The sequence below is a fragment of the Pseudoliparis swirei genome, chromosome 5 (genome assembly GCF_029220125.1).
Source record: "Pseudoliparis swirei isolate HS2019 ecotype Mariana Trench chromosome 5, NWPU_hadal_v1, whole genome shotgun sequence".
Classification (NCBI taxonomy): Eukaryota; Metazoa; Chordata; class Actinopteri; order Perciformes; family Liparidae; genus Pseudoliparis; species Pseudoliparis swirei.
In genome coordinates this window covers 13,811,769-13,837,765 of record NC_079392.1, presented here as the reverse complement: position 1 = coordinate 13,837,765, position 25,997 = coordinate 13,811,769, and the positions used below count along the sequence as shown (strand labels likewise).

The 25,997-nt window shown below is 44.7% G+C and overlaps 2 protein-coding genes across 6 annotated transcripts; one reads left to right on the top strand and one right to left on the bottom strand.

Annotated features, from left to right (window-relative positions):
* Window positions 1–138: 138 nt before the first annotated feature.
* Window positions 139–17,046, top strand: kdm4aa (lysine (K)-specific demethylase 4A, genome duplicate a). 5 transcript variants are annotated; one of them, XM_056414064.1, is made up of 23 exons: window positions 139–223; window positions 594–725; window positions 1,709–1,873; window positions 2,223–2,398; window positions 2,541–2,655; window positions 2,773–2,966; window positions 3,402–3,451; window positions 4,230–4,333; window positions 4,437–4,574; window positions 5,142–5,374; window positions 5,473–5,630; window positions 6,510–6,907; window positions 7,367–7,463; window positions 7,959–8,143; window positions 8,943–9,147; window positions 9,326–9,402; window positions 10,382–10,437; window positions 11,131–11,239; window positions 11,959–12,147; window positions 12,300–12,470; window positions 12,580–12,699; window positions 13,821–13,913; window positions 14,011–17,046. In XM_056414064.1, exons 3-23 carry the CDS (start codon window positions 1,736–1,738, stop codon window positions 14,149–14,151), a joined length of 3,147 nt encoding a protein of 1,048 aa, XP_056270039.1. In that variant the 5' UTR covers window positions 139–223; window positions 594–725; window positions 1,709–1,735; the 3' UTR covers window positions 14,152–17,046. The 5 variants fall into 5 exon arrangements, with proteins under 5 accessions (XP_056270039.1, XP_056270041.1, XP_056270040.1 ...); XM_056414066.1 differs by lacking the exon at window positions 594–725 and having other exon boundaries at window positions 139–219; XM_056414065.1 differs by lacking the exon at window positions 594–725.
* Window positions 17,047–18,939: 1,893 nt separating this feature from the next.
* Window positions 18,940–25,938, bottom strand: lrrc41 (leucine rich repeat containing 41). Its single transcript, XM_056414069.1, has 10 exons — window positions 25,698–25,938; window positions 24,492–24,578; window positions 24,348–24,406; window positions 23,478–24,249; window positions 22,243–22,479; window positions 21,341–21,508; window positions 20,730–20,828; window positions 20,488–20,616; window positions 19,701–19,773; window positions 18,940–19,356 (listed from the first exon to the last, which is right to left on the bottom strand). The coding sequence occupies exons 1-10, from the start codon at window positions 25,804–25,806 to the stop codon at window positions 19,137–19,139; spliced, it is 1,953 nt and encodes a 650-aa protein (XP_056270044.1). The 5' UTR covers window positions 25,807–25,938; the 3' UTR covers window positions 18,940–19,136.
* Window positions 25,939–25,997: the final 59 nt, after the last annotated feature.

The window sequence follows — 25,997 nt, the reverse complement described above, 5'->3', positions numbered from 1 at the left end:
TCTCTGACAGACTGGGAAACTTTGGCTGGAAGAGAACGGACGTCGTGATTGGCTGGGGGACGACGGAAGCCCCTCCCGCAGAGCTCCATGTAAACAAACACACACTGAGCATGCGTCACTGGAATAATGGAGGACTGTCTTTTCCATCCGGACTGATGATGTCGTACTCTACAACCCGCTCTGAGAAAAAACAAAACAACAACTCGTCCACACTTTGGTGTATGTAAGTTCGTGTTTGGCACTTGATAATGATTCCGTTTGTTGGAAAGTGGGAGCAACTCTTAAGTTTGGGCACAAGAAACTGACGGTCATCAACAAACCATGTTTGCTAGTTGTTTAGCCGAGAGCGGAGGCAGCTGTCAGATCCGAGTCCGCTACGCACTGAGCGGTTGTTCCACTTTCAATTAAAGATAATGAAAGGACGACCCATGTTGTCTATACATGTTAGTTAATTGCGGTTTACTCCTGTATGTGACGACGGTTTAGATTTGGTTGACCATACTTTTAAGCCCTGAGACGCAGACCAAGCTATCTTGCAGTTAGCATGTTAGCTAGCGAACCGACGTTAGCTAAATATTTTCTTCGAGGAGCAGCGCTGTCAGTGGGCCACGGTGTCTGACGGACGGCGTGTTCAGCCAATCACAGACCGGGCTTTGTAATTAGTCCGGATTGTGGCCAATCACCGCTACGTGGCGGGACCCGGGGATTCAGCGTTTGCAAGTAAAGTGAGTAGAATATGTTGCCCGTTAGCTCAAAGTTGGACATCCCTCGGTTGGTCAACACGGAAAAGTCTCGTAATGCACATAACTTGCATATCAAGTAATGAAGTTGTTAGTTGCGTCGTAGCTAGAGGGGCAACTTGGATGAATGCAAAAAGGACTATTCTTGAATTACCATCATTTGATGCTACAATTTGTTTTCACATAAACAATCACATATGTGGGTTACACATTGTCTGCTGGGTCTCTATGACTGGGTGCAAGTTTATTGGATTTCTGTCTAAAAACAGAAAATTGTGAAATCACCATTTTAGTCGGTGTTTTTAAGAAAAATACAAGTTTCACAAGCAGACCAGAAGTTTAAAGGACATCTATTTTGGGAAAAAAACACATTTTACCTTGCAGAACACGGTTGCTGGTCTCAATCGGTTAGTTTGTTTGCTGTTTTGAGCAGCAACTTCTGTGTTCTGCGAGGTCAAATAACAGTTTTTATTGATAATGGCTTTAGTTCCCTGTCGAAAAGGGGCGCCCGACAGCAAGGTTAAGCGGTGAACATTAAAAAATAAACCAAATAGACTTTTATCATTGTTTGAAGGTGTCAAACGTACATTTAGCCGCTGCCCCTGTACAACTCTCGTTTGTGCACTGTCTGTGGATAAGTAACGCGTACAACCGCACTTGAAAAGATCCGAAGTATCCCCTTAACAGCGTTAAGTACCATGGTGTCTGGTACTATTACCATAGCTTAAAGTAGTATATCGATGGAGAAATGACCAGGTAATATCCATTGATGTTCCCCTTTACCCTGAGAGCAACTTCAGCCGTGTGCTTTGTTGAGATAGCCTGTTACTGTCAATTGATGATGTCACAGATGCAGATCGGGTCAAAGGCTAAAAATACTTTAGGAAACTGCATTAAAGTAAGCAACACACTGTCAAGCACGTCATCGAGATGTGTTCTTGATCATGTCCATGTTTTCCACCGATCAGAGTTTAAGTCAAAGAAAGAAACCCAAGATGACTACCGACACGCCGGCCCAAAGCGTGGGCTCCAGGATAATGACTTTCACCCCCTCCAAAGAGGAGTTCAAGGACTTCAGCCAGTACATTGCCTATATGGAGTCACAAGGAGCACACAAAGCTGGAATGGCAAAAGTAAGTAGTGTTTATTGTATTTTGTCAGGTTATCATGGTACAATAGTTTAACTTATATATTCTCCTGAATATCCTGAACTGTTTGTAGTTGGGCTACTTTACTTGTTATGCTGAAATAGGACCTCATTATTAGCCATGTTGTTTGGCCCAATAGTTAACAATTAACCCCAAACATGTAAAACTGTCGCTATGCATACAAGAAGTACACATGACGGATAATCTGTCACTTTCAAGATTCATCCGCACCTGAAGAAAAGCAACCAATCCGATCCATGAGATTCTCATCGCTCTGAGTTGCTCTTCTCTGAAATGCAGCCAGTTTTCATTCTGCCTCTGTGTTCTCTTACAGGTTATTCCACCCAAAGGCTGGAAACCCAGACAGACGTACGATGACATCGATGACCTGGTGATCCCCGCTCCCATTCAGCAGGTGGTGACCGGCCAGTCGGGACTCTTCACCCAGTACAACATCCAGAAGAAGCCGATGACTGTCCACGAGTTCCGCAAGACCTCCAACATGGACAAGTCAGTTAGCATGGTCAAATCATGAAGCGCAGTTGATCTCTACCTGTTTTTCACGCAGTAAGATGACAATGCAGACAGTCCTGGTACCGAGTGTGATTTCCATAACGCCTAACAAGCTCTCTCCTTGGATGTGTGATCGTAGGTTCCGGAATCCCAAATACGCGGATTTTGATGAGCTGGAGAGAAAGTTTTGGAAGAACCTGACCTTCAACCCACCCCTTTATGGCGCCGATGTCAGCGGGACTCTGTATGATCCAGTGAGTGCAGATGGTTTGGATAGAACCACCGTCTATTCGTCGTGTTTCGATCCTGTGCTGACGGACTCTGTAGCAGTCGTGCAACTGACGGCCTCTGCTGAATTCTTCCTTTTGCAGGATGTGACCGAGTGGAACATCGGCCGCCTCAACACCATTCTAGACACGGTGGAGAACGAGAGCGGGATCAAGATCAAAGGAGTCAACACACCCTACCTGTATTTCGGGATGTGGAAGAGTGCCTTCGCGTGGCACACGGAGGACATGGATCTGTACAGCATCAACTACCTTCACTTTGGAGAGCCCAAGTCCTGGTACAGTGGCGACACACCTTTACGCGTTTTTAGCTTCTCACTTCTAACCGTTTTTAAGAGCTTGAATGTCCAAATACAATCTACCTGTCAACAGTCCTTATTTACCACTGCAGATAAAACAATGTGATACTTCACATATTTAAGATGCTTTCACAGGGATATGACCTGTTTAACTTAGCAGCTTATAGCACATTAAAACTACTAGATGCAAGATTTATTTATGTCAAGAAAATTACCATCTTTTATTTCCTAAAGATTTGAATTGTGTATTTCTATGCAGAAAACCTATATCGTTGACTAGATAACAATAAACCAAAAACATTTAGGACTCGTAACCTTTTTTATTCTTTGGGGTGATATGGATCCTCAATGATCGTCAATGGGTATCGGCAGCAAAAACATATTTTATATACTTGTGCTTCTTTTGCTTTTCAGGTACGTCGTCCCACCAGAGCATGGGAAAAGACTGGAACGACTTGCCAAAGGTATGTGACGCTTTCCTGCACACCTCCATAGATTGATTTTGATGTGTTTGATGAAAAGTCTCTCATCACATTTGCCTTCCGTTCCAATGGAAATGGTTCATTTCCACCTTTACTCCAGTTGTAAACGCTGCTCAGTGGTTTAAAGAGGAAGTTGGAACTGTTTTCAGCAAAGCTTCACAGGGGGGGGGGGGGGGTTGCAAGGATTTAAAGAAGTGTAAGACTCACTGGACCCCAGTTTATGGGAGTTATTCATGAGTCATTTCTGTCAAGAAAACAAATGAAATTATGTTTTTAGTTTTTTATGTTTGAATTATGAGATAAGCGCCCTGTTTCATAACCCATCAACTCTCCGTCTCACGACAGACAAGCCTCTGGACTTAAGGGTCTGTATTTCTTGGGTTTCAGTGTAACCAGAGGATATCTGGGTACAGTCTGATCAGCCACTTGAGATGCAAGACTAGAGTCAAGAGACAACATTGTACGATCAGATTTTTTGTTTTGAATCGTATAAATCGTCACACGATGGCTTCCCAGGTTGTTTCCGGCAAATGCCTTCCTCCTTTCCCGCTCCCCAGACGGAACGTTTATCTGCATTCAACCAAAGCCTGCTTGAGCACTTTCTGAATCAACATCTTGTCCAGTTACCTACAGATTCTCCAAATGAAAGCAGAAACCTGTTTGTAGGGATTAGTGTATTGAACAATAGAGAGAGAAAACATGAACGCACGCAGAGAGACTCGTCTGCACTGATATTTTTAATGGCGTCCTGTGTTTCCAGGTTTCTTTCCGGGCAACGTTCAGGGCTGTCAAGCCTTCCTGCGCCACAAGATGACTTTAATTTCACCTTCAATCCTGAAGAAATATGGCATACCATTTGAGAAGGTGACCATCCATTTACTTTGTGTTGACTTCATTACATCATAGCCTTACGTTTACAGTATAACAGTGGAACGTGTATTGTATTTCTGTGTGTTATTGCATTCAGGTCACTCAAGAAGCCGAGCAGTTCATCGTGACGTTCCCTTTTGGTTACCATACTGGTTTCAACCACGGCTACAACTGTGCCGAGTCGACCAACTTCGCCACTCGGCGATGGATCGATTATGGCAAACAGGCGACTCTGGTAAACAAAAACTTAGTTCAAACAACTGTGAATCTTCATCTCGTTACTACTCCCATGCCAAGGCTGCAGCTGCACCTATGTAGGAGTGTTCTGCTCCACAGTGCCAAACACACAAAAGGAGTTGTGGTTCATGATGTCACTTTGTTCTGGTAACGCACCTGGTGACCATGGCTACTTTCATCAAGCTAAAATAATCCTGGTTATTCACATCCAGTTAATTTAGTTCAGTTCTTTTAAAAGCAGCAGAGCACATTTTTTATTTTACGTCCCCTTGGAAGTGGCATTGTATTGACAGCTTTCACACCAGCCCAAACAAACTGTACTAACCAGGCAAACCGACCTGAGTTAGTTTGAACCAAATTTGTAATTGGGAAAGCACTCTAAAAAATGCGTCGCGAGCAAAGCCATTGATTTCCTATGAAATACAGTATCTGAATAACTTGAAAGAGTACCGTACTACCGGCCCCAACGGTGAACGCAACTCTTCTCAAAGCCTTGCTTTGTACTGCTCAGACTACCCGGTTCAGACCTAGACTAAATTGTTGGACCTGTTCATTCCCCCCCCAGTGTTCCTGCCGTCAGGACATGGTGAAGATCTCCATGGACGTGTTTGTGCGCGAATTTCAGCCCGACCGCTACAAGCTGTGGAAGGCTGGGAAAGACAACGCTCCCATTGACCACTCCAAAATCACACCGGAGGCTGCCAAGTTTCTGGAAGAAGACAAGAGCGAGCCTCCAAAAGAGACTCCCAGTGAAGCTGGATCTGAGGAGCCCCCTACTCCTGTCCCGGAGGACAAAAGGTCTTTTTTTACACTTCCATGTACTTCACTTAGCTTTGCTGTCTATGGGAAACGGATCCCTGTCGGGCATGTCTTCACTAATGTCTCCCATGCATCAGTCCAAAGCCTCAAACTGGGACAAAGCGTCAGCTCGAAGCTGTTGAAGCCTCCGAAGACATCAAACCTGAGCTGACAGTGAAGGAGACGGAGGAGGTGGAGCCGAAGAAGGCCAAGCTGTCACGCAAAGAGTCTCTGACTAAAGTCAAGCCAGACAAAGGTACAGTACCGTTGGTAGAGCTCTTATTTACGCTTTGGGGTTTGGTGTTAAAGGAATAGGCTGTGGGGTTGCATTGGGTACTTCTCCGTAATCACTGTATATACCTTGAGTAGATGGAGTTTGGATCTTGAATATTTTCAGATGGGGAACTGAACAGAAAAGTGAAACTAATCTATACTGTAAGTGTGGTAGCTTTGGCACCTGAGAGAAGTTCCTTCTGGGATTTCTGCAAGAAAGCCCTTTTTTTCCTGCAAATCTCATTTGGTTTATAATGCAACAACGCTAATTGATTAGGTTAGAATAAACCCTCTCTGGCAGAAAGTCCTGAAGGGAAATGCCTCCTGTGTGCGTGGCTTTGGTGAGACCATGGGAAAGTTTCCCTTTTCTGTTCAGTTAAGTAAACTTGAGTAGATTGTTGTGTCTAAAATACGTCCACAGCAGAACATTGCTTTGCTTTTGCTCTTGTTTTTTCTCAAATGGGGGCTAGCCAACTGTCTACTGTCGGTAATACACTTACTGGATTAGTACCACATACAACCGACACCGCGACTGTCCCTCATAAGTGATAGTCTAGGTCTTAAAACTCTTATAACGCGAAGAAAAGTGTTTTTTTACGGGAGAGCATTTTTTCCTCCATTATCAAAGCTCTTGTGTCTTTTGAGTCCCTTGTTTCTCCAAATCACACATTGTTGTGCTTTGGTATGCTATTCATTGGACTTAGAATTCTCCCTACACCTGTACCAACAGTACTTTGAGGCTATGCATATAGTTTGGCCTGCAGAGCTTTTTTGTTGTTGGTTCATAAATAGAGACATATCTAAGTCCCAGACAGTCTGGTGGTATCAGTCGTGTTCATCATACCCAATTGTATTCTTTTAGATGCGGTGAAAGTCAAGGCGGAGCCTAAGAAGGCCAAAGACACCAAGCCTCAGACTAAACCTCAGTCCAAAGGCAGCGCAAAAAAAACTTTAAACCGGCAAATTGTCTCAAAAAAAGAGAAGAACGCCGTGTCGTCGGCTGCAGACCCGTGTCCTCCTGAGCCCGTTGAGAGCCGGGCGGTGGCCCCGAGCTCCAAGGAGGCGGCGCCTCAGCTGGGCAGCATCTGCAGTCCAGCACACAAGCTGTTCCAGAGGACGCTGAGCCCCGCGGACGTCCTGCATGTTCACAGCTACGCCAAAGGAGACTACGGGGAGGCAGACGCCCCGCCCAAGCAGGACATGAAGAGCGAGGACAGCGACGACGAGTCGGAGAAAGACAACAGACATGTTCGCAAAGCAGTGAGTGGAAACGGGCATTACACGCACTACAATACTGTTAATGGACCATCACTTCTCTTCATTTTTTTTTGCATTTTTCAGCCTGTCAACAATTAGCTGTGTCCACTATTTTTTCCAACCATTGATTCAGTGCATTTCATATTTCATAAAGGTGTAAATGTAAAACTTTAATCTACTGCAGTGATCAACTTACTGCTTTAATTTCTTCCGAGTTTGCTTTGCTCAGCTGCCAGTAAGAAGCATTTCACTGATGGGCACAAGTACTCGAGTGGATTTGTTGTTTGTTGCATTTAAAGGATGACTCTCACCAGCCAACCCTTAGTGCAAATGATGGTGCATCCTCGTACACAACAACAGCCCTTTCTGTAGAAACAAGACAAAATAAATATCTGAATATTCACAAGTTTTAGTTTGTGTCCGCATCGGAAAGAGTTTATATTCCTGCATGTGTCTCTCCAGCAGGTAGCAGAGGAGATGGCAGGAGATGGAGAGTCAGAGAGTGATCTAGGACAGCTGCCAGGCCACCATCCGCTCATAAAGGACGGCATGAGTGAAGGTCTGTCGCATCAACTACAGCAGTCAGGGAAAGGGGCTTCAGATCTCTTCCGTGGATATCATCCCCAAGATGTGATTAGATCTGAGTCGTGTGGTCAGTCGTGCTATCCGTTAAATAAATGCCATTATAATCAATTATTACTTATTATAAGTTTTTTCAATTTCTTATGGTAATAATGGGACCGGTGGAGTCTGTGATTCTAATACTGTACACTCTGTGTCAGTCCCCAAGCTGTCCATTTTGTCTGCGCAATAGAAGCAATGCCCGTGGTCATACCGGCCCTGGATCTGTAAATGAGGTTTACTGAGCCCAGAATGTCATGTGACACACTTGAGTGTCTGTTAATACATGTGCGCATCTCCTTTGTTTGAGTTTTTTATCGTAACGAAAGTGTTGTTTTTGAACAAATAAACGCCAACAAATGTGGATGGAAGCAGACTATTACGTTACATAAAATGACTTTATGAAATAAAGGTGTGCTTGTTTGTCCCTCAGAGGCTCTGAAGGAGGCCCCCCCAGTGGAGGAGGCTGGTCTGGAGGGGGAGAGCTGGGCTAAACCTCTGACTCACCTGTGGCAGAACAGACCTCCCAACCTGAAGAAAGAGAAGGTGTACAACCAGCGCATGGGATCCAAAGCTCCATACTGCTCCATCTGCACGCTGTTCCACACATACCAGCAGGTAATCTGGACCAGAGCAGACTCTTACGCTCACATACCAACAAATAGACCGTATCCGACATACCGACAGACCACAACAACGCAAAGAAGGGAGAAAAAGACTTTGATATATTGGCCTCTTATGGAAGTACAACCCTAAATCACTGGAGTGTTCTTGTTCATCCAAGCCCATCTGTGGCATGACAATCTACTTCCTGTAATGGTGACACGTTACTGCAACAGGTAGTTTCAGGCCCGGTGTCCACTCTGATCCGTTAGGTCAGTGTTCTCAGTGATGGCAGCAGGCTCACAGCTGGGTTTTGAGTGGGCCTTTAGCTGAGATCGTCAACTGTGGATTCCAAGATCAACGGCCAGGGAACTGAAGCTGTTTGTTAAATGCAGTGCAGTAAAAAGTACACAGTATGCTTATGCACAGGCATTACATATCAATTTCTTCAAATTTGGAGCAAAAATCCATTTGGATTCGAGAATGAACTGATAAGAAATTGGTGGTCAAAGGTCATTGTCACTGTGACCTCATGTTCTTCTGTATGTCGTGAACGTCTTGAGGAACAAACGTCTAAACTAAATTAGTTTTCGTCTCCTTAATACATTAAAGAGTTGGTGGAAAAACCTGACCCTTTTCTTACTGCCCCTGACATTGTGATATTTTCCATACCAGTTTTACCGTGATTGATGGCACAAACAAAACTGTCCTGTGAAACGGTTGGTTTTTCAGAAAAGTCTGTTTTCAGAATAAGACGTTACCCGGTGCGCCGTGTTGTAAGCTCCATGCGTCTGCATGCCTTGTCCGCCGTCAGACTGAATGTGCGAGCGCTGTCGTTGGTCCCGTCATGGTGGCCGGCGGGCAGATGCGGACCAAGCCTTTGATCCCGGAGATGTGCTTCACCACCACCACAGAGGAGGACTCTGAGTATGAGGAGCAGCCCGTCACAACTCACCTGGAGGAAGACGGAACCAGCCTCCTAATCAGCTGCTCTCGGTGCAACATCCGAGTTCACACCAGTCAGTATACACACATTCATACACACACACACACATACACACACACACACAAACATACACACACAGCTTTTCTTTCCCTAAAGTTTTTCACGCTAACAGACCTTCATACACACGTGACAGTGATTCTCTCAGCTACCGCACCAGTGTGTCACACTGCCTCTGTGTTTGTGTATTCCAGGCTGTTACGGTGTGGATCCCGCCAGTGTGAGCAAGGAGTGGAAGTGTGCGCGCTGCAGGGCCAATGCCATGACTGAGGTCAGGGGTCACTCGACGCTCTGAGTCGTTATTTAATCGAAGCTCATTGGGTAGTTAAAGTGGCTCAGGCTTAAAGTAGTTATTATCAATAGCCTACAAACATTAGGGTTATGTGTACATCGTCTTGTTCGTCACAGATCAAATATTCCCAAATTCTTAAAAATGAATAAATAATTCCTTTAAAGCTCATTCTGGGTTGAACATTAAGGTTTTTTGTTGTTGTATTTTGCTTAGTCAGAAATGTACTTAACCAAAGCCACATTTTGACTTCTTAGCGGTTATCAAAATAAAGTGAAAATGAAGCATTGGTCATTCACAATCACGGGACTGTTTATGAGCTATTTTACAATTCCTGGGATCATACAAAGAAGGGCAAAAGATTTTTGTTTTTCCTGATCCGATCTGAGGCCCCGGGAAAGAGGATGTCATATGCCTACAGATTGTAAAGCCCTCTGAGGATAATTTGTTATTTTGGGCTATACAAAATAAACTTAATTACATTTTAACTGTTTTACAAACAGGAGTTCTGAAAAATCCTCATTTAAAAAACTTGCAGCCAATTCAAATTGTTTTCATGATATTCAGCTTTTCTTTCTCTATAATACATTTAATCATTGACTTATTTTTTAACAGGGCTCGTATGAGGGCCGTAAAGTACCCATGAAAATGTTGTTTTATGTTGCACCTACAGCCCAAGGGCAGAACTGTGAGTTACACTTGTTGACTTTTTGATTCTTCACAGTCCATTTGGTTTGTTCGCCCTCTGGTGTTTCAGAGATTAATGCTGAGAACAATGCAGAGTAGAAAAGCCGAGCAAGAGTAGAAACCAAGCTTAACGAGGGCAGAGTGATGCTGCAGTGTGTGTGTGTGTGTGTGTGTGTGTGTGTGTGTGTGTGTACTGAGCCTCTGCTTAAACCCAGAGGCTCACATGTGCAGTTGGTTTGTCTGGCAGGTGATTGATGACGCCTTCTATTTGCAGAACTGCTGTTTGTGTTCGCTGAGGGGCGGAGCCTTGCAGAAAGCCAACAACAACAAGTAAGTTGTTCCAGAGTCCTTGGGTCCATCTACTGCACGTTGTTAATCGCCTTGTCAGATCATGAATCGGCTCTTTCACGCTCCACAGGAACAGCAACACAAGTCACTTGCTACCCGATCTGTACTTCCTGCACATTTACAAACTAGTACGACACACCTGGGGGTAAACACTCCCCTGTGCATCCATGCTAGCGATAGCCGTGGCTAGAGGCATTATTGTTTCCCCAGTGTCCGTGCGTCCTTACATTTTGGCGGTCAAAGGTCATGGTCACTGTGACCTCACGCCCGTCCCGTTCTCATGTACTTCATATCTCAGCAACGCCTGGAGGGGATTTCTTCAAATTTGGCATAAACATCCCCCTGGACTCAAAGGATGAACTGCTTTTGAATATGGTCGTCATTAATGGTCATAAAAACTACTGATGACAAAAAAAAGATTTATTATTATCTATTATTTCCTCTTCATTTGAATCATGTGTTTGTACGCAAATAACCTCTCTATATGACAACAACAAAGTAATCTTACTGGGAAACACAAACATTACACTCGAATGACCAACAGAAGTTAAATGTCAAATGTGTGTGTGTGTGTGTGTGTGTGTGTGTGTGTGTGTGTGTGTGTGTGTGTGTGTGTGTGTGTGTGTGTGTGTGTGTGTGTGTGTGTGTGTGTGTGTGTGTGTGTGTGTGTTGCAGGTGGGTACATGTGCTGTGTGCAGTGGCTGTGCTGGAGGCACGCTTTGTCAACACCACTGAAAGAAGTCCTGTGGATTTAAGTGGAATCCCTTTGCAGAGATTTAAACTGGTGAGTTCAAATAACAGTCACACTTTAATGGATAAGCTATCGTTACATTCTACATTGGAAGCTGTTTTAAAAATAAATAAGCCTCAAACAATTGCCAGCGTGAACAAAAGAAATGCTGATTGTTACTAAAGACAAGGGGAGTCAAATCACCTGTTCACAGTGGATTAAAGATAATGTACATTTCCACAGCACTTATTCCATCTGTACAACAAGTCATCCGGTTGTTCTTCACTCATTGAGCTGAACGGCCAAACGAGGAACATGTGACCCTTTGGAGTTGCTGGAATTCTGTTAATGTGAAACATCTGAACAGGACGTGTTGAGTTCTACTGTCGCTTAAAGGGAAAAGTTCAACCAAAAACAATACAACTTACATTACATGTCATTTAGCAGACGCTTTTATCCAAAGCGAAGTGCATTCAACCAAATACTCTCCATCGTCCCAGCAAAAGGTTTTTTATCGAATGTGAATAACAGTGCAGCTCCCGAAAAAACTATATATAAAATATATTTTAGATATATATTCGTGGCTGACTGTGGACCAGGGTTGTCCTTCAATCAGGATGGGCAGTTCGATTCTCGGCTTCGATTGCCCTTGCCGTTGTGTCCTTGGGCAAGAAGTACGTCTCCCTACCGCTGGAGGCTCCACCTTGCCTTCACTCATTTCCAATCGCTGCACTTTTTTTGAGTATTGGCTCTTGCGTTTGACTCCGTGACAGAAATGTTACTACTGTAAGAAGAGGATGAAGAAGGCGTCGGGCTGCTGCGTGCAGTGCTCCCACGGCCGCTGTCCCACTGCCTACCACCCCACCTGTGCCCAGGCTGCTGGCGTCCTCATGCAGCCTGAGGAGTGGCCCTTTGTGGTGCACGTCACCTGCTGTCGTCACAAAGGCCCCACTCAGATAGAGGTGAGGAGCTCCTGGGGATCTCTTAACCTCCCGAATCACTTCTCTTCACTTTATCGCCCAGTTCTGTTCCATTTAAAGCGCATCGCATGTGAGCGTTTACTGGAGTGGGTAGTGGGTCGTGAACATGTGGTTTCCTGACTCTCCTCTGACAGCGCAATAAGTCAGCCATGCACGAGCTGACTGTGGGACAGAAGGTGATTTGCAAGCACAAGAACGGCCGCTACTACCAGTGTGACGTGGTGCAGCTGTCGAAAGAGACGTTCTACGAGGTCAACTTTGATGACGGGTCCTTCAGCGAAAATCTCTTCCCCGAAGACATCGTGGTAGGTCTCGCCAGATTATCTTTTGTATCTTGTCATTTTAACGAAAAACTCAAACAAATGTAAAACATGTCATTTTCCTTTATTGAACATCTGTGTTTTGTCCTTTTAGAACCGAGACTGTGCTCAGCTCGGACCACCACCCCAGGGTGATGTGGTTCAGGTGCGATGGACAGACGGCCTGGTGTATGGGGCCAAATTTGTGGCAGCGCATGCCTTCCACATGTACCTGGTAAGAGTTATTTTGTGTGTGTGTGTTTGGTTGTTTTGTGTCACACGACCAGAGGCCGATCTAGATGAATACCCATAGGTGGGGAAGAGGGTGGGATGTAGACCTTAATGGGTGGAAATGCGCCTGCTGATTTAGCCCTGCATTCAAACGGTGCATGTTGGCGGAGACTTTGAGTAACAACCAAAGAGACGTAATTATATATGTTTTATTTCAATCCTAATAGATTCTGTGATGGAAACAAGCTATTTTGGGGGCTTTGTGAAACTCTAAACAATTTAGCGATGCAGTCGGCTACAGTGGAGGCTAGGATGTTAGCGCAGGTTTGTGATTGGCCAGTGAGCCCAGTCCCGGAACATGCCAGCAGAACGCTCTTATGTGCACCCAGACTGACACACAGGGCGGCCGGCAACCTCTGGGTCTGCCGAGTGAAGTTGATGCGCAAGTGTCTTAAAACCTGCATTCTCTCTACTTACCAACAGGGGGCGACTCCTGTTTTTTAGAAGTCTATTAGAAAATGACTTCTCTCTTGATTTATTCCCTCAGTAAACATTGTAAAAGAGTTCATAGTTTCAATCTCTAGTTTGAAGTCTTCTTCAAGACAACATGATGTTAATTTAGTAAATAATGGTCCATTTAGAGTAAAAAAACATAAAGCAGAGTAAGCTTTCGGGCGGGCTTTCTGAGATGGACAGGTTGCTGCCGTTGCCATATGTCTGTCACGCCGACATATTCAAATATGATTACCCTGTTTGATGCAAAAAAACAACATGGCGTCAGCCGTATTCCAAGATGGCCGATCTCAAGTCCTCAAAACATGAGTTCACGAACAAATGGTTGACGTCACCATGACTACATACACTTCTTATATACAGATGTGGTAGAGACAGAGAGACACTCTTTGACGGCCCACTGGGACGTGTCCTCTGAGTGTTATGGCATCCAGCATTCAGAGTGCTGCATGACTTCCATCTGCTGGACTCTCCTTTGCCTCCATCTCTTCCAGCATTGCCACGTGTTCTTGAGACGCTAGCGGCGCCTAAAAGGTTGACACGGTAATTTAATTTACGGGACTGTATAAAATAAACCCTCTCATTATATTTTGCTGTGTTTCGTGAGCGCAGGTGGAATTTGAGGATGGCTCACAGCTAACGGCCAAGAGAGACGACGTCTACGCTCTGGATGAGGAGCTCCCCAAGAGAGTCAAATCCAGACTGGTAAGTGCAACTCAAACCTCACACATGGGCTCTTTAATCGACCCAATATTTAGTTTTTGATTGAAAAGATTTGTTCGCCTTGTGTTTGTCTCCGCAGTCTCAAGCTTCAGACATGAGGTTTGACGGCATCTTTGAAGAGAAGGAGATCATCAAGCAGTCGAAGAGGCAGAGAGTGATCAACTCGCGTTACAGGGAGGACTACATCGAGCCTGTGACTTACAGAGCCATCATGGAGTAGCCATCGCTTCCCCCCTCCCTCCCTCCCACACACACACACACACACTCACACACACACACACACACACACCACCAGCACTGACGGAATGAACTGTGCTCACCTTAACGTAGCAGCTAGCCACTGAGAGTGTAGCTCCAGATGACTTCCTTCAGGACCTACTTTGGACTGTTCTCCAGTTAAATTTTATTTTTTGTACTTCTCATTTATTCATCTTTGTTAACGCAAACCAGATTTCTGTTTGCTTTGTTTGATTGCGATCAAAGAAACGGCAGTTATGTAAGTTCCGTTGTTCCTCCATAGGACTCCGCACACAGTGCTGTCGTACAGAAAAGTAGGAAGCGATAAAAAAAAAAAAGGCATTTGTTCAAGAAAGTGTAATTCGTATATTAATGTAGAATTAATTGCTCTAAACTAAACATTTTAATTACCTCTGCCACATATGTGTTTTAGTTGAGAGATAATATCTCCCTTGTTTTATTTCTTTCCTGCTGCCATTAGTGGTGATGAAACGGAGCCCGACGGGTATCAAAGGTCGTTTTTATTTATTTAATTTAGTAAATTACTAAGTTGTGCCATCACATGGCTGAAAAAATGCTTTCAAACTATAACCCTTATTAAAATTCTTACTTGATTAGTTTTTTGCTTGAAAGAAAAAGACAAATTATTTTCTATTGATTTGACAAATTAATGAATTGATCACCGTTCAGCTCTAAAGACATTACCCATGATGCCTTCAGGCTCCGTATTCTGAGGAGGCTAGTTCTGCTATGCTAATTGGATGAAATACACCTTTTATGTAGGGATATGCTCCATGAGCCATTTCAATTAATGAGTTCCCTAAAACTAGACGTTGACAAAGGGCCCTTCTCCAAGACAGGGCCGCGATATATAATTCTCGTCTTCTTTTTGTCTCACTGACTCAAACTGAAGCACTACAGCGGGGGATCGCGAGGCTGAATTATACTACTTCATTAAAATAGTTTAGGAGTAGAATGGACATTCCCATTCAAATCAATGTAGGAGGAGAGCTTCACGCTGAGTAACGCTCGTCTATGACCTCATCCGTCATCTTGCTGAAAATCATATTGGCTTTAGGAACCTCTTGAGTTTAATAACATCATTGAGACCGGTACTTTTCCTTACAGAACATTTGTACCTGCAGTCCTAAATGATGCCTGCCATTTCTTGAAACAATGAAGTTACAGGGAGAGTATTTCTTAAAAGCAAACAAACACGCACATACAGAAAAGTACTAAAACTAATTGTTTTTTCTATACTACTGTAGTAGGTACAGTACCTTTCTGTACAAATACCAAATCCGTTCTTGTTTTGATACCTTCCTTTGAGAAACATGTAGATCTTTTTAAAATTTTGATCTAGATATTTACGGATATGTGCATCAAGAAAAAGGGAAGCAAAAGCTTTTAAATGTTGTTAAACACAAGAACATTGAAACGGTTCAAATTTCAATTGCTATGCAGACTGGATTACTAATCTGACCAAATACTCGCCAACAGCTTTTTGGCCCTCGACAGGTTTTTCTGCTCGGTGCTATGGGACACATTTTTGGTACGTACCCAAGAAAGCTTTAAAGTATAATCTGCCCTTTTTTGAAGTGGACATCAATATTGGAGAGTTTAAAAGAAAACCACATCATTGAAACAAACATGTTGTGTTAAGGATTGGTTGAGCACGGCGTTATCTTCGTAGCGTGACAGAATAATCCTGTCTTTTCTCTGGGCTCTCAACTACAATTTGAGGCTCTAAAAAAAGATAGCAAATGGCATTGGAGTTGAGATTATTATCTTGTGACCAAGATATGTCTTGGGCTGTAAAAAGAGATGGAGACACCGTTTAGGACCGACTAAGCTCCCGAGTGGAGTGCTGCAGACTGAGTCTGCAATTCAAAAGTTTTTTACTGAATAGTTTTGTTGTTTGAAAGAATCCCCCGACAACTTCACACACCTGTGAGTAGAAACATTTACCGCAGCATTCCGGATGACATGATTGTGAAATATAGACACAAAAATATGAATAGTATATGTTGAATATATTTCTTTAATTAGGATCTGTAACATGTAATCCCCCGATGGCTCCTCTTTTAACTGTAACAATGAACAGCATTCCTTTACCTTTTTAATTTAGAAGAACTAAGTATGGCTTGTTTTTACCAGCCTATTCATTAAGGTGCTTTGACAGAAATAAAATGACAGTAACACTGCAGAGGTTGAGATAGATTTTTCTACAGTATAGACACATTTAAAAAAACCGTCAGATTTTTAATGCGTTTGTCTGCCCACTTGTTCCCTCACTCTTCTACTGATAGTTGTGCATCGCACTTTTATTTAAATTCAGTTTGCAAGGACGTTTTAAGAATATATATTTTTTTGCTGCCATTGCCTATTTTTACAAGAAAAAAAGGTGTTAATTGTACGTTTATAAAATGTCTTACAGATTGTGTGCCCCTCAAGCTCATTGGTCACATTGCACTAGCTCCCGGGACACGGTGGCCTTCATCCGATACCTGTGAACTTGTTCTTGTTGTGACTGCAGACGGAGGAGTGGGCGCCGTCCAGTTAGTCGCTGCCAATTCAAGGACCCCGCTTCCATCAGTTCAGTGGCAAATGAATTTATTGTATTCATAAAGTATCAACAGAGTTGTACATGGGTGGGGGGGGTTTTGTATTCTATTTTATCGCGATGTTTTGTAAAACATGCTCCGTGTATTTTTCACAGGAATCTGTGGAGTGTAAATGTCATGTATCTATTTTAAGATGTTACCTGTTACCCAGGAGATGAGCTGTCTGTTCTCGCTCTCTCCTCCTAAAGATAAATAACTGGAGCAATTTGTCAAATTAATTTGTTCGTTTCAGTAAAGAAAAATTTGCTTCAGTCTTCATTCTCAATTTTTTTTATTTCCTCCATTGTCAATTTGGTCTCAATTGTGAATGTATTAGAATATTGGTCAAAAGTCACTGTGGCCCACAACATGTCTGCCATAACTGAAGACTGTGGATTCATTATGACAATGTCGTGAGGCAGTCATTCTTGATTATATTTATTTGGATCAGTTATTAGCTTCGCATTGAAAATGCGGAAGGTTTTGTTTTGATCGCCGTGTATTTATTTATTTATTTGTATGCGTGTTACTCGCATAACAAAAAAAGTTTAAAACCGAATCGCATGAAATTTGGTGGGATGATTGGTTATTATCCGGGGACCATTTGATTAGATTTTGGGATCGATCGGGTCAAAGGTCAAGGTCATGAAAAAGGTCAAAATCTTCTTGAATCGCATGAAATATGGTGGGATGATTGGTTATTATCCGGGGACCATTTGATTAGATTATGGGATCAATTGGGTCAAGGTCATGGAAAGGTCAACATCTTCTTTTTACCATAGCGCGGCCAATTTATATCCAATTGGCATGCAACTAATGCCAAAATGTTCATAATTCAATGCCCAATCTTGTGATATGCGAAGGTATGCGCTCTACCGAGTGCCCGTTCAAGTTCAGGTCCATGGCAGCAGGGAGGTCCATGGAGGCAGGAGGCCGGCCCACGAGGCAGGAGGCATCACGAAAGAGGTCAAACCAATGAGGTCAGGCCTTTAAGGCAGGAGGCACAAAGAAGGAGGCAGGGCCATTACCAGCTGGATGTTCTCCTTATCACCAGCTGGATGTGACCAGTGACAGCCCACTTCAGGGAGACTCCACAATAGGAAGCTCCAGTGAAGCCATATAGACTCTTAATTCTGTGATTATTGTTTCAGGTTTTCTTGAAAATAATGATCAGGGATCTGTTTGTATTGGTAGTAGATGTTGTAGAATGAGGAGTACCTGCATGCATTTATGTTTGATTTATTGTTTGATTTGTATGTACATATATAATTTCTTATCTTTCAGGGCTCAACATTAAGCTTCTTATATTTTAGGTAGTTTTCTTTGCCAGAAAACAGGAAATATAGTCCTATTATTAAATTAATCATCTCTTCATTCACTTAAGAGATTTAACTGGTTAAAAAACTTCAACAATTCTAGATTGTTCTTCGTCAGTCATCTACTGTGATTATTGGCATAAAACACAACAGCTTGGTGAATTTATATCAATATATCACTAGAAAAAAATCTAAAATATCAATAAAATAAATAACCTTTCTGATGAACACGTTCCTTCTGTCCTCAGCCAGCAGAGAAGCTGAGGAAGAAGCCAGCATCCTTTAATCTTTCTAAGGGAACAACATCACAACAAATCTTAGTTTCATTGTTATACACCAATGAAAAATATGGTTTTCCATATATTATATTTCTGTCAATAAATTCTATTTAGATCCTAAACACAATTCCATTAAGGAGCAAAGTATCTAGAGTTTAACCCCAAGAGATATCCCCGCCCCTTCAATCACACAACTTGAAGCTCCAACTTAGTCCGAGTTGATGAAACAGTTTCACTGATGTTCAATTTGAAATCCTTCAAAAGGGTCAAATTATCACCAGAGATCTACATGATTCAATTCAATTCAGTTTATTTGTATAGCCCATTTTCACAAATTAGACATTTGTCTCAGAGTGAATGCTTTACAATCTGTAAACAGACATCCCAGAAACTCCCAATATACTAATGATGACAGTTTGTCTGATGTAAAGAAAATGACAATGAAGAAGAGGTGTATGAAACTGCTCTTCATCTCTTCAGTTGTATCTTCATGTCCACTGTCACTCACACTCTGTCCGAGGGAAGACTGGACGTGGAACGGACGTTGGTTTAATAAATGACTCAAATGTCAAACTAACGCGATATTCTTTTATTCTCCGACTGAGCCAGTGTGCAGTGTGAACACACTCAATATTACATTTGATAAAAAACAAAACATATGTCGAACCAATCAGTGAGTCACAAAGCAAAATAATGTACAGTATGTTCTGCTCCGATTATAATCGAGACAGAAGAAGTGACGCATGTTGCATCGAGGGCTCAGAGCGTCTCCTACATGTTGCTGACATGGTCTGCCATCGTGTCCGTGGAGCTCCAGCCTTTCACCAGGAGAACACAGAATGGACGAAGCCTCTTCAGAGCAGCGGTCCACGTGTCGGGGTCTCGATCCCCTGGGTTCACTCTGAGGTCAAGGGTCAGCCGGTGCCGTGGAGGATGTGTCCTTAAACTCTTAGCGAACTCCAGCAGCTCAGCAGGCTGAATGAAGTTAGAGCTGTTCAAGATAGAAAGTTGTGAGTTACAGGTGAAAGTCACTCACTGACCGCGTGACCAACCAAGTGGAGGTCAAGTCCATTCTGACCCGGAACCAATCAGGAGTGTGGAACATGTGCAAACATGCACATACATAGACATGTATGCACATGCGTATGCACACACACACACACATGCACACGTATGTATGCGCATACATTCAATTCAGTTTATTTAGTATAGCCCAAATTCAAAAATTTCCCGTCACAATAAATATACAGTATATATATATATATACACACACACACACATATTTATATATATATACATACATACACACACACAAACACAGACGCGTTACACAACCTGAGGTCCAGTCTCTTCACTGAGCTCGGCGACGGTCCTGTAAACAGCTCCGCCAGCACAAACACGTTCTTGGCTGTTGACACAAACAATACAAGTCAATATTTTATTTGCATGATTTAGAGTTCCACACAACATGAGGATTAATTTAGAGTTGTGCGTTTGTTTCCTTTTGAGATGTTTTATGCTTCCATAAATGTTTTCTCTTTTTCAGACTAGTGGAAAGAAAACATACAAAATACACATTACGGTGTTTATTTTACTATTTTCTCTTTGCGTATGTCGACTTCTCCTGGAATTCATCAGATAATATTTTAAACAATTTCAGAAAACTATTGGTTTGATCATTTTGTAAATAACCAATTGATCACAGAATGAGGAATGTGGATTTAAAGTTGTATTAAAATATCCCTAAAAAAAAAAAAAAATCTAAATCAAACCCAGAATCTACAGGAGAAGGATCCTGACATAAGTCATACTTTTTCATCTGAGGATCAGCTCAGGACAATAATCAATAATAATAATAATATGCTTTATTTGTGTAGTGCTCTAATGGTGAAGACAAACAATAGAAGCAACAACAAAACAAGAGATGACAATAGTGAGAAACCAAACAAAAATCATTGAACCAACATCACAGGGTGAAAGCAGATTTAAATAAATAGGTTTTAGGTGCCGTTTTGAAAGAGAGATGTAGAAGGTCTGAGGTGATGGGGAGAGAGTTCCAGAGGGAGGGGCAGCGTGGTCGTGTGGCATGCGGTCAGGGGAGGGCCGTGAGAGCTTTGCTTACCCAGCCGGTTGTGAGCCAGGCTGAGCGTGTGGAGGGAGGGCACCGCCCTCAGGGCCGCCACCAGGCGCTGCAGACCCGCCTCCCGGTCGCTCCACTGCTCCGCGAGGCGGCAGTCACTGAACCGCAGCTCTGAGGGGAGACGGGCAAAACTGACTGGACCTCCCACATACCTGTGGGGTCGCGGTTGTCTCGAGGGACAAGACTAATAACGGCCGTGAGCATCCTCAGCCCATTCGGCTTACCTTCCAACTTGCAGTCCCTCAGTAGATGTAGGATCTCGGGGAGACAATCCGACAGCTTCATGTCCTCCAAGTTGAGACTCCTCAAGAGGGGATTTGACTCTAAAAGTTAAGAGATGCATTTTGGTTTAGAGTCTGACGCATACATGTGTGTCATTATGGATGTAATATTAGCTTCATGAAGATCTGCCTGTGTTCATGCCAACTGATTAGTCACACAAAAACAATCAAAACAGCAGTGCTATAGTGTCTCTAAATACTTTGATACACACACAGTAGACACAGTCATATGGTGGCAACCCGGCCTCCTGAGGTCACCCCCCCCCCCCCGTAGTTCTCTCTATCGCGCCAGATTACAACAGAAGTAATCTAAAGTTCCCTTTCCTAAAGAACAGGTCATCTTGTTCTTTACTGAACTAAACGGCCGTGTGTTACTGACCGTATCCACACAACGGTCATGTGCGTCTCTACATGGTCGCGTGAACTCTTCTCCTCGGCGATCGGTTTTGCGCACGCCGGAGTTCCCGGGGGAAAATCCCCCAACACGAAGCCCCGGTGCATTGTGTACCCCAGAGAAGGCCGGTGGGAACCCTTTGGGGAACCTTGATCGTTACCTGAGAGCGTGGTGAACAGCTGGCCGAAAGAGGAGCCGGTCGGGAGCCTCATCCCGGCGAGGTGAAGAGCGCTGAAACGTGGAGAGCGCCTCAGCACCGATGTGACGAAGTGCAGATCTGTCTGGAGCTCGGCCACTTTGATGTCCAGCTTCTCCAGGGGCAGCGGCCCTGCGGGGGGGGGGGGGGGGGACCGTCATACCCTGCACTGCTTCAGCATCAGAGGCATCGGGACAGATAACTCTGTGTCGTTCTGGCCTTCTGCCCCATTTGAATAACGCTTCAACTGTTCAGGTCGACACTGAGATGACGTCACATGGTTTTACACGTCACTTTAATCCACTTTAAGTTCACTTAACCGCCTGTTCTGGAATGTAGGACAGACAGACAGACGCTCGCAAGCGGCTACACAGAAAACCTTAATGCCCGCCTTTCAAAGATACCCCCACCCCAACATTCCCTTAACCCTCCTGTTACCTTTAGGGTCAATTTGACCCCATTCAATGTTTAATGCCGGTGTTCTTTGGGGTCAATTTGACCCCAGGCTGTTTTTCACTGTGTCAAACATATAAGAAATATCAACTTTGTTATATATTTAAAGGGCTATTTAGGTATTCAACAAACAAACTAAAGTACCTCACACTTAAACTTGGAAAAAAATATTAATTCTAATAATTTTCTGGAGGTTTTAATTGCTGGGGTCAAGTTGACCCCGAGGGTAAAATATGTCAGTAAATATAAAGGTAACAGGAGGGTTAAACATTGAATGGGGTCAAACTGACCCTCAGGCAACAGGAGGGTTAACGTACCTCCTTGAGCAACGCTTCGCTACAGAATGTGTTGCTCATCGCTCCACACACACCTCTAAACCCCGCTCACGGTGAAGTGGGACAGTGATGTAGCACCTGACTTGTTCGACTCCACAGTCCGGGGCCAATGCGGTACGGTGCGCGGCCCCCACATCAAAGTCTGGACCTCCACGTGTAGGGACGTCAGGCGGGGGCTCGCATCCAACAGGACCTCCACGAGCCGGATGCACGGCAGGACGCTGATGCTCAGGTCGGTGAGAGAGCTGCGGGAGCTCTCCGAGAGCCGCTTCAGGGCCGTGGCCAGCAGCAGCACGTCCGAATCCCTGAAGGTCACTGCAGAAACCAGTTAGAACAAACGATGCCCGCCGCCCGTCCTCTCTTCAAGAGATCGATTCAATACAGGAGCATCGCCCACAACTTTGAATGTTGCTTCAGTGTAAAAGGCAGTGGGGTTATCTGCGGTACTTATCCATGGCCAGTGGATTAACTCCTGGAGAGGGCATCCTGCCAGTTTAGGAGGACAGGTGCGAGAGCACAGCAATCACACAGATGGAGCCTCAACGTGGTTACACTTCTGGACTCAGTGCTGGCTGCTAGAGTATTTTAATGAGTGTTCAAAGTATAAAGCCAGCGTTCAGGTTTGTTTTCCCCTCACAACAGAAAGCAGTCCCTTCTCTGCAGCAACATGGAAAGGAAATCTAAAACCTGGTCAAACACAAGTCCAACACAATGGTGGCGCATGTTCTGCACGGATGACGTTCAGTCGTCCAGTTAACGGTTCGGCCCCGCGGCCCGGTGCCGTATCTGTCCCTGGAGATGGTTGTGCTCGTTAGTCCAGGTGGAAGAGAGTTCTGCCTCCACCGCAATACAATAACGCTCAATTAGTTAGCTCAAGTTTGTGTCAACTAAATTAATAAAAAATGTACCCATGTTGTGGTCAACATGGGTACATTTCCAGTGACTTGCATTGTATCGGACTAACGGGAGACATTTAAATGTGGTCCACTATATGGTTCAAAGCACTAACTGGTTGGTGTGAGTGTTGGTCTGATTCCAATTAGGCTCGTAGTAACAAGACAATTACGCATTCAAAAATATTTCTTGAAATAAGTTTGATTTTGTCAAGAGGAAGCTGTGCAGCAACGCGTCAACAAAGATAGCGAGCAAGAAGCCTGCGGTCGAGCTCTGCAAATGTGTTATGAGGAAGGGAAGGAGCGGCCACCAGTGCTGCTAATCGCCTGGGAGCCCATGGGGCAAAGACACGGACGCCCCCCTGACCCCCCTGACCCGCCCACCCCAAAACTCAACGCCACGCGACTTAGCAAACTTACAAAAGCTGTGAAGAGTTAGAGAGCGAAGGCAGAAGAATGTGGGCAGGGCAGAGTTCAGCACTCGGAGGGAGTCGGACCCACACTGCCTGATGTCCAGACAGTCAATCCGTCCCCAAGGACACGCCCCCGCCGGGGGTCCGCCACACGGGCTGAAGGTTCGACAGAGAACGTGCGGGTCCAATGTAAAGTTTGCTTTCCCAGATTCCTCCGCTGAGTCCAATTTGGAGCGTTTGCAGGGAGTGACCGGATCCTCCGACGCCCTGACCCCGGGACCCGAACCGAGGCCGGCCCGGTCTCCGCCGGCGGACGCGGCTGGTGAAATGCAACTGGCCTTCTTGCTGTTCAGGAGGTCCTTGAGGTCGGGGTTCACATCCTGAGATCCCCTGCCATGTAGGATCCAGGCCAGCACTAAGGGACACTGCACATGCACCACCACTTTCTTGGCCGCCCCGTGGTCCAGCAGGCGATGGAGGACATACAAGGCGGTCTGCGTCCTCCTCTTCGATATGTCGATGCTCTGGGAGATGCCGACGCTCCAGATGCGCTTCTCCAGGAGGTTCAGGAGAGGCCGCCGCTCGGCGGTCAAACTCTCAACTGGCGTGGTGAGCAGGAAATGTTTGATGCATTTGGCTGCCGCCCACAGGAAGGACGGCGTGTTCAGATTGGCGATGTTCCTCTTGACGAAGGGGTTCGTGAAGCCGTAGAACACGAGAGTAAAAAGCAGCCTCATCACTTCGTGTTTGGCCTCTTCTTCCGTGTCAAAGTCCGTGACCTGAAACATAACAAGGGACACATGATCACGTCGGGGTTACGGGTGTCACCACAGTATATACGAGACGGGTCTCTATTACAGACGACATGTGCGCCTACATGGTTTGGTCCACACATGTCCTGCAGGACTCCAATCCAGCCAGAGTGAGTTGACAACCCTGAGACCAAGACAACAACAATCAATTACAAATGCAACCATGAAGCAAAGTAAAAGCGGAGGACACTTTCTTTGTGCAGTGTTACCTCTCTGGTTGAGGGAAGGCTGGAGCTCATCCAGCTGACACACCGTCAGGTAAGGAAGAAGATCCTTAATGAGAGGCGTCGGAAGACCTATGGGAGAACAGATGGGACACGTGAGGACGTCCCAGCGGTGGACGGCGAACCCCTCACCGCCGGGACGAGCAGACGCTGAACGACGAGGACCGTGAGACATCGAACTGGAACTCCTCTTCATGTCTCTGACCACGTCTTCATCTCTCTCTCACTCTCTGGAACTGACAACCCACATCTACAGACTTTGCCAACCACCTGCCCCCTTGACCCCAGGGGTAGGGGGCGCTATTGAGACGATTTATAATGTTGACGCATTAAAATCAGGTATTAGGTAACTACATCTTTGACTTTAAATGTGTGTGCTCTGCTCAGTTTAGTTACATTTTGAGCATATTACATCAGTTTATTTATTCATGGTGAATAAAAAAATTCTGATATTGAGAAATTAGTTGTAGCACCCCCTAATATTTAAAATTATGAAAAAATGTGGGTACGTTTCGGGATGCCATGTGGACATAGGCTAGCAATTTGGTGAGGATAGGCCCATATTAGGCCACACCCCTTAGAAGTTCATTGGCCCACATCCACTCAAATCAATGAGATTTCCACAAGATTTTAAAGATTTTTGATGAGATCGAATGAACCACATAAATATTAGTGTCAGTCGGACCCAGCGTTGAGGAGAAGATGGAAGAAGTGTTCTTTACTAAATTTAAAATGGCGGGAAATGTAAGTAGGCGGAGCTTAGGGGTCTGAGGCTTTTTTGAAGAGCAGGTCCAAGAGGACGAGAATAAAACTCCAACATCTAAAAAAATGTCACACGTCTGGATATGCATGTGAAATGTAACAAGGGTTGGGGTATGATGAATACTTCTGGAATACGTATATTTGGAGAGGAAAATAACAATTCCTCGAAATCCAAAGAATAGGTTCCTCTACGACGAAGTCGTCACGAGGACTTTAATAAAAATAGTAATAACCAACGTGCCAACTCGTTAGATTTTGAACGGAGTCGCTATAGCTGGTCTCCTCCGCTAGCTTCTACGACAATAACGCGAACATTCTCCGCATCGTTAACTAGCTGATCTCTGTGTGCGCGTGCGCGTGTTAACCCGTTGTGCGCTATAGGGCTCGGTAACGTCAACGTGAGGGGAGCGTGGCCACCGGGAAGCTTACCGAGAACCGCCTCACTGCCCACAGCAGCGAAATGTCTCCTGACAGCCTGGAAGCATATCTTCTTCAAACACGGCGCCACCGCCTTCGGGTCGTTCGCCGTGTCCTGCATCGCTGTGCGTTATAATGTACTAACGTCACATCTGTTACGACGCTAACCGTAAACGGTAACCAACGGACACGGCACAGGTGACGTCCAGAGATGTCCGGTCACGCTAACCGTCGGTGTTCGCTCCTCCTCCCCGGTGTTGTAGTTACATGGTGGCTGCTGGCATCCGCATTACCTCATTACCGCCAGCAGTT